This window comes from Natrix helvetica, assembly GCF_964273705.1.
Source record: "Natrix helvetica genome assembly, chromosome: 4".
Classification (NCBI taxonomy): domain Eukaryota; kingdom Metazoa; phylum Chordata; class Lepidosauria; order Squamata; family Natricidae; genus Natrix; species Natrix helvetica.
The window spans coordinates 133,194,361-133,214,814 of record NC_138550.1 but is presented as its reverse complement, the minus strand read 5'-3'; the positions used below and the strand labels follow the sequence as shown (position 1 = coordinate 133,214,814).

The 20,454-nt window shown below is 35.2% G+C and overlaps 1 protein-coding gene across 1 annotated transcript in view; it reads left to right on the top strand.

The window, feature by feature from the left end:
• Positions 1 to 20,454, top strand: part of ARFGEF1 (ARF guanine nucleotide exchange factor 1) — a 67,434-nt gene that overhangs the window by 13,464 nt on the left and 33,516 nt on the right. Inside the window, exons 2-14 of the mRNA XM_081951727.1 lie at positions 3,965 to 3,995; positions 6,209 to 6,365; positions 7,846 to 7,992; positions 8,825 to 9,004; positions 10,414 to 10,690; positions 11,292 to 11,405; positions 12,843 to 13,018; positions 14,689 to 14,822; positions 15,330 to 15,564; positions 17,064 to 17,163; positions 17,298 to 17,437; positions 17,532 to 17,640; positions 18,033 to 18,234. Coding sequence (XP_081807853.1) covers positions 3,965 to 3,995; positions 6,209 to 6,365; positions 7,846 to 7,992; positions 8,825 to 9,004; positions 10,414 to 10,690; positions 11,292 to 11,405; positions 12,843 to 13,018; positions 14,689 to 14,822; positions 15,330 to 15,564; positions 17,064 to 17,163; positions 17,298 to 17,437; positions 17,532 to 17,640; positions 18,033 to 18,234 — 2,002 coding nt within the window. The remainder of the gene's footprint in view (positions 1 to 3,964; positions 3,996 to 6,208; positions 6,366 to 7,845; positions 7,993 to 8,824; positions 9,005 to 10,413; positions 10,691 to 11,291; positions 11,406 to 12,842; positions 13,019 to 14,688; positions 14,823 to 15,329; positions 15,565 to 17,063; positions 17,164 to 17,297; positions 17,438 to 17,531; positions 17,641 to 18,032; positions 18,235 to 20,454) is intronic.

Below are 20,454 nucleotides of genomic sequence, written 5' to 3'. Positions count from 1 at the left end.
CCTGGTGCAATCTATGAATTGTTTTTGTTTTAGGGTTTTATACAAAATAGACTGCTGCAGTTTAATCAGTCTGGATTAAAACAAATCTTGAGTTAGCGTGAATAAATAATAAATCAAATAAAAAAAAATCTTGAGTTAGCATGAATAAATAATGAATAATTGCTGGCATGAATGTTAAGTGGACTGAAATAATTTTCTATTACTTGTGAACCTGTGGCAAACTGTCTCCAAGTAACATTTAAAAACCATCTCTAATTTTCCATTTTTTACACATTTTTTATTTTGTATATGCTAAGTATATGAAGTCCCCCTTAGATTTTTGAGGGAAAAGGTTATCCTTATTTTTATATATTTTATATATTTATACAAGTTTTGTTTGTATAAGTGACTTGTCATACAGAATTTAATTTTACTATTTTTTTGTGTCAGGATGAAGCTAATTGACTAAATAAAAGCCTGGAACTTTATTTCCTGATGTCATATATTTAATTGTAGCAAGAATCAGCATCTGAATGATTTTTTAAGATTAATTTGTTTATTACATCTTGTCTTTCTTTCAGAAGGTCAAGGTGTTGTACACAGCGTTCCTTCGTTCTATTTCTTACCCACAACAGGAGCCATCTGAAGCTGCTTGGGGAAGAGTAATCTTTCCAAAGTTTCTGAAGCTTCTGTGGCTGAGTGTGGACTTGACCCTGAATTTCCCTGGTGGCAATACCACCACACCTGCTTTTGGTAACATCAGTGCAATCCACTTGCATCATTTCAAAGCTATTCCAAAGACACTCAGGCTGTAACCTAATTGCTTCCAGACTTAAATTATCAAAAATCATGCCAATGATTGCTCTCTTAATTACATTACTGTAATATTCAGTTTTTTAAGTGGATAATTCTTTGTGTATTGAACATGCTTCATCATTATTGCAGTCTTGAGGAAAAAGGGATCTCTGCTAATTTTTAGATTTGTTTACTTGCATAAACTTTGAATTTCCCCCAGTGATGCTCTTGTTTCTTAAAGGTTATGTTTCTACTCCAGTTCTGACATTAGTCACCACCTGATTCTATTGTAGAGAATTGCAACTTGTCAAATAATAGGGAGTTATTTACATAGATAAAAGTTTTATGTTTGTTTCCTGATCTGGTATTTAATACCTATAAGCATTTGAATTAAATTAAATTAACCAGATTAATTTGTTACAGTTTATTTCCAGGTATTTCTCTGGTAGGCTTTTCTGCAGACATGTTTTGATCATTATTAAAAACTGAAGTTTAGACTGACTATAGTTTGTTCTCAGACACATACTTCTCGTACTTCATTACTGCAGAAAAGTTTCGGGGAAACTTAATTTAGTTTGATTGGTTCTTTTTTATTTTCATTTATGTTACAGAAGGAATACATTCCAGGCATTCCTCAGCTCATTATGCTCAAATGTATGCCTTCTGGCAGTTCCTCAATAAGTAAAAAACCCTGAAATCTGAATTTCAAATAGTGCTCACTTACTGACCACATTGGGGACTGACAACTGTCATTAAGTCATTAAGCACAAAATCATGTGACCATATTGACATAACAGGTCTGGCTGTAGTTGTTAACTGCTACATCACATGACCATGATTTGTAATTTCCCGCTGGCTTCCCCATTGACTTCACTTAGCAGAAGCTGGCTATGAAGGTTGCAAATAATGATCAAATGACTGTGGAATTCTGCAACGATTGTAAATTACAATCACATGACCATAAGAACGCTGCAGCTGCAACTTCGAAGACAGGTTGGAAGTCTCCCAGGGGCGTCATAATTTTATCACTAAACAAGTAGTCAATAAACGAGGTACTGTAGCATAAATATTTATGTAAAAAACTGGCCTTGTCTTAAAAATGCACAAAATGTTTAAATCAGATAATCTCAATATGGATTATGGAGTGGTTTACTGATGTCTCATTATTTTGTGTATGTGTATCCATGCATGTATACACACGCACACACAGAGAGAATTTACTTGCAAATTCAGTATTTTGTTCTCTGCTGAAGAATAGCTGAAATTCTATAGCCCTATAATCTCTTTTTATATTGGCTTTTGTGATCATTTCTTTCCTGGTTCTTCATTTCTGTTTTCCAAACATTGTGAGATACTATTAATTTTAACACTATGATATCTTAATTTTAAAAATGCCCACAATTTCTCTTCTGTAAAAAGTATAACCCCAGTAATTTTTCTCCTGTATAAAACTGTAAAATAATACCAGGCATTAAACAAAGTATCAGAAGTAATTGCATAAAATATATTTTCAACAAGAAAGTACATGTTGGCAAAATTATCCTGTAGCACTATATTGTATTATGGAAGTCAGATAATACTTTAATATGGGCACATTTAAAATCTCTTTATATATTTAAGGAAATTCTAACTGGTTCATTCTTCATTATTTATCAAACTTGAAACGTTAGCTCTAAAGTGTTTGTAATGATGATAAAAGGAAGGGAATTGATGTATGATACTTCAAAAGCTTTTTCATTCCGAGTTTGTATATTTTAAATATTATGTCATTTAATATATTGTTTTGAATCAATTATAAAAGATGGCACTGTTTCACTATTTTTTTATCCATAGAAAATGTCTCATTTTAAAAAGCAGTTGGAAAACCAATAATGTAATAAATTTGAGTTAGGCAGTAAATCTAATGCCAGTAAGATCTGAAAAAATTATGTGTGACAATCCCTAGGGAAAATTTATTTACACATATTAATTTACTGCCTCCCAAATTTATTCTTAATATTAGTAACTATAAGTCTCCTTTGCATCTCCTTTTTGGAGATAGTTTGGGAATGTCTTGGCACTGCCTTCTTCAATTGTTTTTCTCCAAGTTCCCGAGTCTAATCTATATCTCAGGGATTTCCTGATGATGAATAAATACACTATAATAATAAGTATCATCTTACATGCACAATATTTGTATAACCCTCTCAAATGAGGACAATATAAATAATAAACAGATGTATTCAATACAATGTAAAATGCAGCAAACTGCCTTGAAATGAGAGCTTTCAGACTTTGGGTGCTTACCTTCTATTGTGACTTTTATTACTGGACATTCGTAGGTGTTTTAAGCTTTATGAAATATAATTATTAAAAGCCAAAAAATACCAAATATTAGGGAAACTACCAATAAAAGTGTGTTTAATGTACATCATCAGTATGGTTAATAATAGGACTAAATAGATACAAAAAGCAGAATTAGTTCCTTCATGAAATAGAAATCTTCAAGATTTGGGAAAAAGACAACATTTGAATTGGATTCAATCCCAGGGGAAAAGGAGTCTTGCAATTGCTCTTTCTTGAAGAAACTTAGCCTTATTCCTGGCTTTAAGATGATTAAAGGAGTAAAGAAATTGTGAGTTTGATATGCATTTTGAAAGTGAAGTATGAGACATGCAATTGCCCCATAGAAGAGAGTCAGCCTAATAACTACACATTTTTGGTTGACCAGGCAAAGTTTTGCAACTTTTGATGATGTTATCGAAAAACTATAAATAGGATCAGGCATAATATACAATGGAATTGTTGCTGATAATTCTAGGGATTAATTATTAAGTAACATTTGTAGGTGACTGCTTTACGTTTTATGCTTTTTGTTTTATTTGTCACTATCCAATGTATCTCTTCAAATTATATCATTTATGAACTTTGCAAACTTTAAAACCATTTATTATGTAGTCATAGAATCTCCCTAACAAATATGTGAAAACAATACAAGGAATAATACTATGGATGCTATTGGATTGACATGCTTTCCCCATATTTTATATTATAGTAGAAATTGTTATTTACATTTATTTAATAATTTGGGGGGAGGGGTAGGTAAGTTCAGCATCTTAATTTGAAATGTTATATATGAGATGAGGGAATTAGTTTTATTTTATAGTTTTAATCATTCTTATTAAAAAGTTTTTATTTGCTTTTTTTCCAGAGGAAATAAAAACAGAAACTGGAAAACAAAGGTAATTTTGTTCATATTAAATATGAATACTTAAGTTTGTGAGATGATTATAAGCACAAATATCTGACTCTATATGGAGATTAAATCTGCCGTTCATTCTATTTTTTAGGGAGAAGGATTTATAAACTACCTTTTTAGCACTTTATCATGTCTGAAATGCAAAAACATCATGAGACATTCTGACCTAGTTCATACATAAACATTTATCCATAATATCATTTTTTTGCTTTAGTGTGATATGCATCTCAACAAATAATAGGTTAAATTCTATGGCTTATTTCACAAACCATGGATTAGTGTATATCAGCGATGGCAAACCTTTTTTGGGTCGCGTGCCACAAGTGGAGGGAGCGTAGGGGGGTCGTGTGTGGCCGTGCTGCACCCATAATGCCTATGCGCGACCCCCCAGTGCGCATGCGCGCACTACAGCCACTCCCCCCCATTTTTACATGCTTTTTTCACCCTCCCCAGGCTCCAGAGGCTTTATAGGAGCCTGGGAAGGGCGAAAAGAGCCTCCCCCCCCAGAGCCCTCCGGAGGCTTCAGGGATCGTCCGGAGGCATCCCTGAAGCCTTTGGAACGCTTAAAACGACCCTCCGAGCAAACCAGAAGTCACTTCCGGTTTGCTCGGAGGGTCGTTTTAAGCGTTCCAAAGGCTTCAGGGATTGTCCGGAGGCTTCCCTGATGCCTTCGGAGCGCTTAAAACGATCCTCCGAGCAAACCGGAAGTGACTTCCGGTTTGCTCGGAGGGTCGTTTTAAGCGTTCCGAACGCTTCAGGGAAGCCTCCGGACGGTCCCTGAAGCCTCCGGAGGGCCTCCGGGGGGCGGGGGAGGCTCTTTTCACCCTCCCCAGGTTCCAGAGGCTTTATACGAGCCTGGGGGAGGGTGAAAAGAGCCTCCCCCGCCCCCCGGAGGCCCTCCGGAGGCTTCAGGGACCGTCCGGAGGCTTCCCTGAAGCGTTCGGAACGCTTAAAACGACCCTCCGAGCAAACCGGAAGTCACTTCCGGTTTGCTCGGAGGGTCGTTTTAAGCGCTCCGAAGGCATCAGGGAAGCCTCCGGACAATCCCTGAAGCCTTTGGAACGCTTAAAACCTCTGGAGCCTGGGGAGGGTGAACGTATAAAGCCTCTGGAGCCTGGGGAGGGTGAAAAATGGCTTTTAAAAATGGTGAACTCAGCTGGCCAGCGCGCGCATGCGCACTGGCCAGCTGACAGGGCAGCGCCTTACGTGCCCTGACAAATGGCTCCACATGTCACCTTTGGCACGCGTGCCATAGGTTCGCCATCACTGGTGTATATAGTAGTGTTCTATAAATTAATTGAAACTCTTCAGTTTTGTAAAAACAAAGAAATTTAAATTTTCATATCATCTAATTTCTAATAGCTTTGACTTCAAATTAATTCAGAAAATGATCAAGTATGTCTCTCTGAATATCCCAGTTAAGAAGGACAAAATCTTTGAACTTTTTGCATTTTTGTACAAAAAAAGAAGCATTGTTAAAAACAAAGGAAAGCTGTAACCGTTCCCCATCTATCCATTGGAATATCAATGGAAAGCAGGTTTTTTTAAAATAATCTCTCTAATGAAGGGAATCCTCTATTGTCCTGATTCATTTCTTTGTAAAGTTACTCAAGACAGAGGAGTCTCCTAATGCCTGTAGGTACTGATCATCATAAAAACCATTGTTATGTTTATAGTGAAATAAATGTTTCATCCCATTCATTTTTACATGTTTCTTGAACATATGAAACTGCAATCTACTTTTTAAAGAGGATTTATTATTTATTAATTTTGTACTAGGTCATAATTATTTATAACACATTTAATTCTATATTAAAAGACATTTGTATACAAGTCAAAGCATTTATTTTGCTTTATCAGGATTCCAAAACCAGAAGGTCTACCTCATTCACATCAAGCAGTAGAACAAATCAGCTATGTAAATTAAGTGTGATTTAAAGTATAAGTTTTAATGATAAATGTTTTACTATTTAAATATACAACTAAAGATAAAGCAAGTGTATAATAACTGCCAGAGGTGAGTTGCAAATCCCGGTGCTACCAGTTCACTCGTGTTTGTAGAAGTGTCTGGGCAGGTGGGTGGAGCCTCCTGCCACTGACGGTTTGACCGATCCAGAAGCAACTCACCTCTGATAACAGCCCTAACTATTTTTAAATTCAAATTTAACTCATTTATTTTATTGCAATTTTATTTAGTCCACCTCATGGAGAAGCAAAACCTGGCTCAAGCACTCTTCCACCAGTGAAATCAAAGACTAGCTTTATTGAAGCAGACAAGTACTTCTTACCATTTGAATTGGCATGTCAATCCAAGTGTCCCAGAATTGTTAATACATCGTTAGATTGTTTGCAGGTCTGTATGAAACTATATTTCTTGAAATATGTGTTATTATTGCCTACTTTTAATGTTCTTTTTTAAAGTAATTTGTTTCTTGGTTGATTTTATTCAATTATCAACGTTAAAAAATCTGATTTAAACATTTATAAAAATTTAATTTGGTCAAAAGGAGATGCTTTTGTTTTTTTAAAAAAATCTTATGAATTGAGTGGTATAATTGGGATCTGTAAAGGTAATGGTCTAGTTCCGTGATGGCGAATTTATGGCACGTGTGCCTTCAGGAAGCCTCTGCAGTGCGAAAAACTGGCCCTACGGGCAAACCTAAAGTTCAGGAACGGACTTCCGTTTTGTCCGTAGGGCCAGTTTTAGCCCTCCAGAGCCTTCAGGGAAGCCTCCTGAAGGCTCGGGAGGACGAAAAATGGCCCTACGGAAAAACCGGAAGTGACTTCCGGTTTGCTCATAGAGTTGTTTTTTGCCCTCCAGAGCCTTCAGGGAAGCCTCCTGAAGGCTCCGGAGGGCTAAAACTGGCCCTACAAGGAAACTGGAAATCCGTTCCTGAACTTCTGGTTTGCCCGTAGGGCCGGTTTTTCATGCTCTGGAGGCTTCAGGGAAACTCCTGAAGCCTCCGGAGGGCCTCCAAGGGGGCGGAGGAGGCTGTTTTCACCCTCCCCACGCTCCCATAAAGCCACTGGAGCCTGGGGAGGGTGAAAAAAGCATGCCAAAAATGTTGGGTAGTGTTGGTCGTGCACGCATGCGCACTGGGGTCATGCACATAGCATTATGGGTATGGTATGCCCGCGCTCGATCCCCCTGAACTCCCCCCGCTTTTGGCACGTAAGCCAAAAAAGGTTTGCCATCGCTGTCTAGTTCATGGTGAAGCAATACTCTGAACCACAACACGTTTCCCCCCATTATGATAGTGACTGTATGATTTGTTGTGATGTCAAAAATATCAGATAAATTATTACTGTTAATCATAATTTTGTTTTCTAGCTAGTCATGGAAACCCATTTCAAGCCAATATCCAAATAATTAATAATAATAATGTCTGAAAAAGGCAATGCTATGAACTGGAGAGAAGAAAATACCCCAGGATCATTTTTATTTATTTAAGAAAATTCATATGGCCTCTCAACTCAGTGACTGGGCAGCTTACAAGGATAAAATTCCAATACAAAAACACTATAGAGAAAAAAATTCCCCACCCCACCCCTTGGCAACAACAATCAAACGAGCCACTTGATGGGCTCCATATCATTCTGGGGTCCCCATACTCATTGCAAGTACCATGTGTTCAGGGCCTTGTGAAAGTGTATCCAAATAGTGTCCAAACTTTTTTTGCAAGAATAAGGGTAAGGAATATTTAATCCTAAATGGCTCCGATATTTATTTAATAAACTTGAAACTTATTGTGATTTTTAGATGAGGATTTCCCTGGCTGAAAAACATATATTAGCTTTGCTTATTCATTGTTGTTTACTTCCTTTATTCTCAGAAACTTATAGCCTATGGGCATTTGACTGGTAATGCTCCAGATAGCACTGCTCCTGGGAAAAAGTTGATTGATAGAATTATTGAAACAATATGTGGCTGCTTTCAAGGTCCACAGACAGATGAAGGTGTTCAACTACAAATTATAAAGGTAAGGTTAAAACTATTGTTAATAATTGTATTTTACTGAATTTGAGATGTTCTCAACGGTTATGTTTGATTTTTCAAAAACAGTTTACAGTGAATAGAAACTATGAGTCTAATGAATATTTTTTATTCATATCTAAAAATATCAGTATTTTTATTGAGTTATAGACTCATAGAGTATTCATCTATAATAATCCATTTCAGCACAATAAAATCCCTCCATGGTAATCCAATAAATTCTTTATTCTTTAAATTTTTAAAATATAATCTGATAGATTTCTTATTAAATCCTCTAAGGGTCTGCGGTCTTAACTAGATATGAAATTTGTACGGTTTCCAGTTTATCAAATTGATCAAATTCTTAAATTATAGGATTATTTTTGTTTGTAAGGATTTGCATGTTAATACTGATTTCAAACTGAATCTGACCTAATTATAATAATTTATTATATTTACATCAGATGACATTTCTTGATATCTTAATACTGTCTGAGACAAATAAAGTCCTGATATTAGAAGTGTTTATTAAAAAGGAATGAACTACATTACCATATGTACAAAGACTTATTTAAATGTGTTAAGGACTTTTAGTAAAAAGGCCATTTCTATGCAGCTCCTATCTCCTTTAAAGCTTTTGGTGCCTATAGATACATAATATGATTGCCAGATTAACTCTATACATTATGTATGTACATTTATGGCTCATCATTTACAAAATATATTCATGAATTGAGCATGTGCCAATTATACATAAAAGAACAGGGAGATATATATACAAGATTTCTAAATAAATAACTGCAGATCTAACTTTCTAAATAAATGTAATGTATTTTTAGGCTCTATTAACAGCAGTAACATCTCAACACATAGAGATACATGAAGGGACCGTGTTGCAAGCTGTGCGAACATGCTACAATATTTATCTTGCAAGCAAGAATCTCATAAATCAAACCACAGCCAAGGCCACTCTCACACAAATGTTGAATGTAATATTTGCACGCATGGAAAACCAAGCGGTAAGTTTCTTTGTACTTTTATAAAGAGTTGTTCCAAAAATCTCGTTCAGCTCTAGGAATAGCAAACATTTAGATTTGTTTGCCAATTGAATTGTACAAGTGGTATAAGGGGAAAATGTTCCAACTCTGAAACATCCCATTCCGACCTTACTACTGGTGTTCCAAAAACACTGGAAATCATTTGACCAAATATGAAGAAGTTCAATCTTACCATATGTGCTCTGACTTTTGGCTTTTACCTTAAAATAATTGAATACCCGTTTGCCAGACATTACTTGTTTCATCTAGCAATCATTGAGTAGCAATAGCTCTTACACTTATATACCACCCTATAGTGCTTTTACAATACTCTCTGGGCGGTTTACAATGTCAGCATATTGCCTCCAACAATCTGAGTCCTCATTTTACCAAACTCAGAATGATGGAAGACTGAGTCAATACTTGAGCCCATCAGGATTGAACTTCAGGCTGTGGGCAGAGTTAGCCTGTAATATTGCATTCTAACCACTGCGCCACCAGAATAACTAAAGGACTGGGATCAGGGGTGAGTTCTGGTTTCTTTTACTGCCGGTTTACTCAGGGATGCGCTTTGGGCGCGTGCACGATTGATGCACGCTACACGTGCATGCGCAGTAGTGAAAAATTTGCTTCTGCACATGCGTAGAAGCAAAAAACAAGATAGGCGTTGCCAATAAAACCAGTTTGGGGGTGTAGGCATCCAAGTTACTACCTACTCGGCTGAACCTTGTCAAACCGGTAGGAACCCACCTCTGACTGGAGCTGAGGATGTGGACAGAGTCATATGGCTGTGAAGTCAATAATCTCTTCCTTAGATCTGTGCCCCTCCCAACTAGCAAAAGCAGTCTGGGTTTGAGGTGGTTGGGTTCTACCAGTGATGAGTCTTTCCTTGAAAGATGGGGTTCTTCCACTTTTTAAGGAGGCACTGTTTCATCCCTTCAAGCCATTGCTGGATCCCATCATACTGGACAATTTTCATCCAGTGTCAATGATCATATAACAGCTTAAGTGAATCCTAGATGAAGCTGACTATCTGGATCCCTTTTAGTCAGGATTTAGGCCTAGATGTAGGCAGAAAAGGAATTGGTTTTTAAGAAAAAGGATAGTTCTTGTCTTCCAAATAGTATATTGAGAATTGTGATCATAAAGTGGCTAGATTCAGGTCAAAAACTGAATTGTATTTAATTAAGATGATTAAAAGAATCTAAAGAGCATTCTTCGTGTGCGTGTGTGTGTTTGTGTGTGTGTATTTAAAAACTTGTACCACAATAAAATTTCAGCTCTGTGCCAACTTTTGAAGGGTTCCAAGTGTACAAATAGTATCATGTCTGTCAAATGTAACATGTATTCATTAATGCTTTATTTTTCATATAATTAAATGCAATTCATAGCTTCAAGAAGCCAAGCAAATGGAGAAAGAGAGACATCGGCAACAATATCACCTGCAGCAATCTCCTTTAAGCCATCATGAGCCTGAATCACCTCAATTAAGACATCTTTCCGAGGAGACTGTTGATCAATTATCCCAAGATCATGAAAGGGATTTGGAGCATCATACAAATGATGTGGACAAAAACCTTCAAGAAGATACAGAAGGAGAAAATGGATCTGATATTTCTAGTGCAGAAAATGAACAAACAGAAGCTGATCAAGCAACAACAGCAGAAAGTAATAATGATGATTAATCAGAATGAGATGCTAATGGGCATGTTGTTATCATATTGTCAAATTGTCTTAAGCTGGAGGTGTTTTTTCCGGTTAGGAATTTTGCTTTCTGCTTGTTTATTGTTTTTGAAGTTCCACGTAATAAACCCTATGATGTCTCTGGAGAAAGGGCTCAGGCAATTTTAATGTGTAAAATGGAAGCTTTTTAGAGGTTTAACAGTTCTATATTGCATTAAATGCTAATATGTATGTTGCTGAAAAAATTGAGGTACTCTGGGTGCTTCGAGGTGCTACAAGAAATTGAACTGGGAGGAACAAATGTCATATTGATTTGCCTTTTTCTATAACAAGTTCATTTGGTTAAAAACTACACAAAGTTATCAGCAGACTTTAATATTATGGTTATGATTTTCTTTTTTATAAAGTTATAAACTTTGTAGTAATTTCTTACTGCTTTTTAAAATGTATTTGCTAAAACCACAGATACAGTAAATATTATGAACAATCATAAACATGTATTTATGTAGCATTTATAGTTTAAAAATATATTGACCTGACTGGATTCCTTATAATTTTAAATAATATATTTATTTTTCTTTTGTAGCTCTAACTAAAAATGATGCAGGGTCATATGATGGAGAAAGTAATCAATGTGAAGAAACAGCTCAGGATGTTGTACAAAGTATAGTCCAGGAAATGGTCAATATAGTAGTAAGAGGTAATATACTTTCATTCAACTGTATGGCTAATTTGAGGTAGAAATTAAAGGAACTTTACAAGAGGAGTTGATGGTAAAGTTTTATATGTACTACAGTGGTGGGTTGCAAGCAGTACGCCCCGGTACAGGCGTACCGGTGCCTGCCCGGAGCATTGGGTACCGTGCTCCAGAGGGCCCATCCACCCACCCGCGCTTCTTACCTGTCTTTAAACTCTACGGCACCAAGCAGCTGGAGCGTCGCCGAGGCTCGCGGAGGCGTTGCTGGATGGTAACATGCATGCGCTGCTGCACATGTTCATGTGGAGAACGCTGGGCCCCGTTGCAACCGTACTGGTTGCAACAGGATCTGGAACCCACCACTGATGTACTAATATGGGAAAATATTAGATAAAGCAATAATTTTATGGGTTTTTTAAAAGAAAAATAAATAGAGATTGGGCTGTTTTCAACCCCCAGAAGCAGTCAGTGCAGTTCAGAGAGCTGCAAGAGGATCACTTTTCACTAAAAGGTCACTGAATTCTTTTCTCTTGAAGGAAGAGAATGGGGAGCCTAAGCTCTTTTCTGTTTTTCCTGGAGAAAGACATGAAGATAATTGGCAGTAAACCAATTTATAGAATAAACCTGGATTTATTATTTGTTTAAAGTTAATATAAATTTTGATAAAACTTATATTAAAATCAGCCTTGAGAGTTGCTGTTAGTTTATCAATTGCTTATTTCTGATACAGTAACATTGATGATAAAGTAAAATTAAGAAATGCAGTTGAAACTGGTAACAGACCTTTACAAAACTTAAAGGGAAGTTGAATAGTGTTTAAGCAAATGGGACATCCTGGTCTGAGTTAATAGGATTTGAGAATTTGCTACTTTTTTTTTCATTGCCAGGCTTTTCTTTTATGTGTAAGCTCTTTCACAGCAAGTTCTGTTCTATAATAAGTGCATATTTTTTTTCATATACAGACAGACAGACAGACAGACAGACAGACAGACAGACTGTATATATATGAAATGTTTTGTCAAATCAGTGAAAAAATTCCTGTTTGGATTCTGGTCAAGATAAAGCTAAAAAATTAAGCATTTATTGTAAAACCTATAGGTAATTTACAGACTGATTGTGAATTATAAAATAGTCCTAGACAATTCATCTTGGTATCCCAGATAGAGCTAAATATATTTTGATTCAGATCATATTGGTTCTGCTGTGAGTTACCTAGTAAACAATCATGATGTAGAATGTTAATCATACAGTATTTACATTAATTTTTAAAGAAATGCTGAACAAATGTTGATATGGCATCAAGAATAGAACACTGATAATACTCAGAACTCATCTGTGGCAATATGTATTTTGAGTTGTTTTAATGTACTTCTAATTGTATAAATAATTACCTTTAAATGCCATAATTTTACTATTTGTCATAATTCTTTTTTCTTTTAGACATAGGTGAAAGATTTACTGAAAAGATTGTGGTTGATGGACCAATAGGTACTTTAGAGGATGGTAGTGATAGTGAAAATATCCAGGCAAATGGAATTCCTGGGACACCTATTTCTGTTGTGTATACACCATCATTACCTGATGACAGGTTATCTGTCTCTTCCAATGATACTCAGGTACAAGAATAAATGACTATACTTTGAAAATACGGCAAACTATAGTTTTAAACAGATTTGAGGAATATTTACAGTTAACTGATACACCTAGCTTGTAAGGTATCATCTTTAGTATCTTTAGTACAGGTGCTTTGATTATGTGAATCAATAAGAAGCATAGGACACAGATAATTTATATGCTGTAAGCCAGTCTTTTATATGATGTTGTTGCAAAACAGTAGCTTTAATGTTTCTATTTTCACCGCAGTGTCAAAAGATTCATGTGCATGAATGAACAACATTTGTTCCTTAAGCCATTTCTGTACTTTTACAACTTACTTTGTGCTCTGCATATGGATTTAAAGCTCTATATGAAATTCATTGCTGCTTGCTAATGTAAAACCATATATTCCAAGTGTATATGTTTAGTAGAGTTTCTCTTTTCTTTCAGTTGTTTTATTAGTATGTATGTGGTAAAATACTGATGTTTTTACTGGAGCTAATGTCTTTTACACTAATAACTGGCAATCATTTGCTTTCACAATTGTTTGGCACATGTGAATATAATGCTAAGAATGCATTCATTGTATTGTTTGAAAATCTGTTCCTATTCTGCAAGTATATAATTTCTAAGATAAATATTCTATCAGTAAATTACCAATATGACCAATGCTTGCTGTTCAGGGTCATGTTAGGATAGGTAATTATCACGTTTCTTCCTAGAACAGATGTAGCACTAGCACAGTTGGCAAGCAGAATGGTGCCTTGGGAAATGCTCATTCTATTCTTATCACAGATTTATTTTAATAGATGACTGAATATTTTGAAAATCAGTTCTTGACAGGCATGGTTACCTTCATCAGTTACGTATATTTCTGGAATGAATTAACAAAATCAGCATGTATACTGGAATGCATTACTTAGATAAACATACAATGTTATAAAAAGAAAATAATGTGCATAGTGGAATTGCAATAAAATGAAAGAGATATAGTATATGATAACTTAAATATACCTAGATTAAAATTAACACATTAAGTATTGCAAAATAATAGTGATAAGTATCCTAGCATTAATGAGATTTTTTCTGTATTAAATGTTATACAAGGCTATCTAAAGTGGTTTTTAATTGTTTTTTATTTAATTTGTGATCTGAAACAAGTTGAAAATAATCTGTGGGTTTTAAAAAAAACAAATGAAAATAAAAAACCTGTAATTGTTTTCAATTTGTTTCAGGTGATGAAGAAAAGATTTGTTAATTATTGGAAATATTAATACCACTAAAGATTAGTTGTATTTTTAAGAAGAGAAAAAAAAAGAAGGCTTTGAAGTAGAAGACTATATAATTGCGAGGCTGGTTTGTGGTTTGTTAAATTCAGGCCTCTGGAAGCCATAATAATTTCTGTCTGATCATTAGTCTATAAATTTGTGATGCTGACCAGTTTTAACAAAATAACTAAAATATTAAACTTGCAGTTGTAGGAATATGTTTATTTTTTAAAGTTAAATGTTAAGTAATAATCATTTCTAGAAATATAATTACACCTTAGTCCATATAGGTTAAAGCAGTCTATAAATACTGTTAATCAAAGTTTCATTGTAATTTTGTGTAGCCTATTTTTTTTCTCGTATAAAATAATGATATTGTATTTTTATTATATAAATTGAAAATGAAAATATTTTAACTTCAGGAATCTGGAAATTCTTCAGGACCTACACCTGGTGCTAAATTTTCCCATATTTTACAAAAGGATGCCTTTCTAGTATTCAGGTCACTATGTAAACTGTCTATGAAGCCTTTGTCAGATGGACCACCTGATCCAAAGTAAGTTGACATCATTTTTTCTGGGAAATATTCAAGAGACAAAAGTATAAATCAGCAGTAGTTATAGCCTGTTAATTCTTCTTCCATTTCCAATGTAGTACAATATTTTATTATGGAACGTTATAGTTGTACGGTCCTTGGTACTCTCAGATAATTTAACCCTGAACTACAAATATTCTATTTGTATTTTATACAATTATTTAAAAGAGTTGTTCTTGACACTTAGTATATATGAATCAATCAGCTATATAACTGTATATTATATTAATTTGAGGTTTTATACACAAACTACATTGTGCGCTACAGCAACAAACACAACAATATTAATCTAAGCTAAGTCAGTCATAGTTTATTGTTTAGTTAATTTATATTGTTAATTGAATATTTAGTATTATCTGCTCTTTACCAATAGTTAGAGAATTGGGGATAATTATTTTTTCTTTTTATTTCTTAAAAAGAGAAATGTCTCCATAAATTGTTTCTCATACTAAGATTATATCTTTCTAGGTCGCATGAATTGCGGTCAAAAATCCTTTCATTGCAGTTGCTGCTATCTATTTTGCAAAATGCAGGACCTGTTTTTAGGACAAATGAAATGTTTATTAATGCTATTAAGCAGTACCTTTGTGTAGCATTGTCTAAAAATGGAGTTTCATCTGTTCCAGAAGTATTTGAACTTTCCCTTTCTATATTCCTGACTTTACTTTCAAATTTTAAGACACATTTGAAGATGCAAATTGAGGTAATGTACATTTCTTAATTTAAAAAGTGTACTTATTGTACTATAAACTGATGTAATTGAGAGGCTTGAAGTATATATATATATGTATGTATGTATGTATGTATGTATGTATGTATGTATGTATGTATGTATGTATGTATGTATGTATGTATATATATATATATATATATATATATATATATATATATATATATATATATATATCGTTTCAATTGATTGGACTTGTTTGCATTCAAAACATTATCCTGAAACAATAATAAATAATATAAATTGTTCCCAAATTATTACTATTATAAGAACAATAAACTATAGTATTAAATAATTGGATACGTTATTTTGGGCAACCATTCAGATACTATTCAGAATGAAGCATTATTCTGTACTTTCTTCTCCTGACATTTGAATTTAAATTTTGTTAGAGTCTTCTTATATATAGATCAGTATATCTTGTATTATTGGCCTACTTCCACATATTAGATTATATGGATTTAATATATGTGCTCTGGGGTATCTAAATGGCAATTTCTTTGTAAAATCAGTGCTAATAAGAATGTTAGAAGAGGCTATTTGTTATTATTTCTTTTCCTTTAAAAAAATGATGCCATTAGGCACCCCAGATACAGTAATGTGTCTTCAGTTACGTAGCAGGTTGTGCATTACATTTTTTAAAGTAGCGGTAATGATTGAAAAATGCCAGATTTTGATTTTGTGTATATATTCTAAAAGCAAAAAATGTTTGTAACTTTTAAATATTTGAAAAAGTCATGAAGAAGATTGATGAAATGTCTGAGTCTTAAATCACAGTTTCTTATTCAGCATAGCAAGTTGTTTTGAAATTGAAAAAATTTCTTAATTCAATTTGTGACGCAAGTGATTTATTTATGTGTCTATCAGAAGTGTGCAAGGTTTTCTACATATTTCTAAGTAGTTCTTTAGAGTCCAAGAAACCCAGACAATTGACCATAAAATTTTATATTGATCTGTCCACCATCCTGAAAACTATATTGAAAGTAATTGTTTTAGGTTTATTTTTACAGGCTTATGTTCAGTGTGTCTTCTTCAGTTTTGTTTAGCAAGACATTCAAATCAATTGAACAGAATTTAAATGCATTAGATATTTAAGTAAATCAAATTACTGCTTAAAATTAGATGATGTGTGCTCCATGGCTATGTTTTATCACAAGTTTATTTATGAATCATTGGTTTAATTCAAAATATATCTTTACCACACATGTCTATGTACATTGTACATAATTATAATGTTATGAAGTGACTAAACTTAAATAATGGTCTACATTCCCCCCCCCCGGAAAAATAGCATAATAAAGATCTGGTGTTGGCACCTGTTTGGGGGTGGGGAGGGGGGGAGGTCGCACCGTCTCCTCAGGGAAAGGCTCATAGGTAGTTTTCTATACTGTATATCTGACATTTATTTATAATGAAAAGTATAGAAGGCAGAAATTTTTCAAATAAGCAGATAACATCTCTATTTTTCCTAGGTTTTCTTCAAAGAGATTTTTCTATATATTTTAGAAACTTCCACTAGTTCCTTCGATCATAAATGGATGGTTATTCAAACATTGACGCGGATATGCGCAGGTATTACTCCATTGGGCATGTTATAGACTTTAACATGGCTGTTCAGATATCTTGCTTGTTTGACGGTTTTCACTATTATACTTATTTCTGTACTTGATCAAAGCATTTCAATGTAAATTCTATTTTCTTTACAGATGCCCAAAGTGTAGTAGACATTTATGTAAATTATGACTGTGATTTAAATGCTGCAAATATTTTTGAAAGACTAGTTAATGATCTATCTAAGATTGCTCAAGGAAGAGGTAGCCAAGAACTTGGCATGACTAGCATTCAGGTAAGAACAATGCCATATTTTTCATTTGTAAAAATTAATAATGATCAAAAATTATCAACAATTTTAATGTTTTTATACACACAACCTCTTACAGGAACTAAGTTTGAGAAAGAAGGGTCTTGAATGCTTAGTATCAATACTAAAGTGCATGGTGGAATGGAGTAAGGATCAATACGTAAATCCCAACTCTCAAACAACCTTAGGTAAATTATTACTTTATTTATTATAATGATTATAAAAAAACTGTTTTCTAGAATTTCCATCATATTTTGCTGAACTAAGTTAATTATTCCTTCTGAAGAAGTTTCACAGCCATTTTTTAATCACTAAAACTCCCCTCTTAGGGATTCCAGGATTTTAAAAAAATAAAAAATTTGAAAACTCCTGCTTTATATGATGCAAATATAGAAGAACAACACTTTAGAACTTATTTTATATGCATTCTACAATCTATTAAACATAAATGTATGCTATTGGAACTATGTAAAATATTTTACTTCACATATATTTAACATTACTACTAATAACGTTTGGTGTGCTGTTAGCCAATAAATGTACTTTAGAAAGTTACTGTTATTTTTCTTCTCTTGCACAGGGCAGGAAAAACCCACTGAGCAAGAAAGTACTGAAACCAAACATCCTGAGACAATTAACAGATATGGAAGCTTGAATTCCCTAGATTCCACAGCCTCCTCTGGAATTGGTAGCTATAGCACCCAGATGTCTGGTACAGACAATCCAGAGCAATTTGAGGTTCTAAAGCAACAGAAAGAAATAATAGAACAAGGAATAGACCTGTACGTTTTATTGTTTTCACTGTATGATGAATTTTAAGAACTTTCTGCTTGTTTTTTGAGCAATCTCTTCATTTTGTTACTTTTAAATATCTTAGCAGATATCACAACATTAATCTTAAAAATAAACGTCATTAATTTTAACACTTCAAGAACTGTGAAGAAGTGTAACACATACTTTCCATTACTAGAATTCCATTTAGAACAGGGGTCCCCAACCCTGGGCCACAGCCAGTGGTGGGTTGCAGGCAGTACGCCCTGGTATGAGTGTACCGGATCTTTTCCGGAGCACTGGATAACGTTCCGGTACGGTGCTCTGGAGGGCCCGCCTGCCCGCGCTTTTTACCGGTGGTTTATGCTGTTGGCGCTTACGCGCATGGCGCATACGTTACCTGTGCGATGCTCCGTGGAGCAGCTGGAGCATCGCGGAGGCTTGCGGAAGTGTCATTTGACGCTAGAACACATGCGCGCGCATGCACGTACCAGTTGGAACGGAATCCGCAACCGACCACTGGACACAGCCTACTACCGGGCCATGATCTGTTCAGAACTGGGCCGCCTGAACTAATGGCCGAGCATCTGTGCACACACACATCCCTATTTGCATGAGCAGCAGGCAAGTGTGTGCATGCACACTCCATTTGCACTAGCACACAGGTGCTTGCCACTACTCACACAAAATCATCCCCTTTCCTCCACACACACACACACACACACACCGGTCCACAAAGCTGGAAAGGTTAGGGAACTCTGACTTGAAAGACAAGTCACAGATCCTAATTCAGTAATATGGTTCCTGAAGGAGCATTGAAAATGTATTGTGCAGCCCTGCAGTCAAGGCTCTCATCAGTGTCCCCAACAGGTTATAAAATGCAAGATAATACTCTTCGTGCCATTTTAAAATTTACTAAAGTTTATTTTCAGTCCCAAGACAGCTAATTGGTCCAGTTTAAGAAATAAAATCTAATGCAGCTACAGTCTGTAGGTGCATCTCTTGGCTGTATGAAAAAGAAGGCAGACTATTGTCAGTGGCAGCAAATTAGTGGAGGAGACCACACAATTGAGTGTAAAGGTTAAACTGTTAAATTAAAACTGTTCTATTTTTCCAATTTTCAAAAACCGTGATTTATCTCTTTCACTGAGGTTGCTGTTTTCTCAGTAAAAGACTTCAGAACTGCTGTGTTTTTCTTTCTATGCAATGCATAGGGATCCATTTTAAACAGTGGGTGGATTAATTTGTATGTTTATGTTTGAAGGAGGGTTCATACTGTTTTGCATACCTAGCCCCTTAATGTTCCTCTAGACTCATATGTTTGCCTTACTTTGTGCTACAATAGTTAATGTTCATTAATTAAAATTATCCATTGCTGTTTCGATGGTTGGAAGGTCTTCCAGAATAGATTTTGGGCAAGTTAACTAGAGGGGAGAAATAGAAACATGTACAAATGTTTTAATTCCTTTCACTAAGAGAAAAATAGTTTTGCTGCACTTTTCTGCCACATATTTTTCCAATATGAGGCTTTTATTTGTGAAGATGGAGCCCTGGAGATAGTGAGGAGGGCTTTGCTCATCTCAGTTCAATTGCAATAGTCAAATATGGTGCTTGTTTCTTAACAGTGGATGTTTACTTTTTAATAAACTAATCAATAAAATAAGACAAAGCAATAGAATTTAGTAGTCAAAATAAGTTAATCAAAAGACAATCTGATTTTGGAGCAGTTCCCCAAGTGAGAAATTACTTCAATTATTACAGAAACTAGATTGCCTGAAGGTTAGTTGTATTTTTCCTGGCAGAGAGTGTCACAGTTGAGACATCCCCATCAAGAATATTATACTCCTTGCTATCACAAAGACCAATCACAGCAGATCAGTTTTGAGAGACTAAGAGCAATACATCTCCCCCAGCTGATACAGACATTTGATATATTGGAGCCGGGATGGTGAACCTATGGCATGCTTGGCACACTGAGCCATTTGTCATGTGAGGCATTGCCCTGTCAGCTGGCCAGCGCGCATGCGTGGGCTGGCCAGCTAAGTTCAGCTTTTTTAAAAGCCATTTTTCGCCCTCCCCAGGCTCCAGAGGCTTTATAGGAGCCTGGGGAGCCGAAAAGAGCCCCCCGCCCCCCGGAGGCCCTCCAGAGGCTTCAGGAGCTTCCCTGAAGCCTCCAGAGCACAAAAAAACGGCCCCATGGGCAAACCGGAAGTTCGGGAACAGACTTCCGG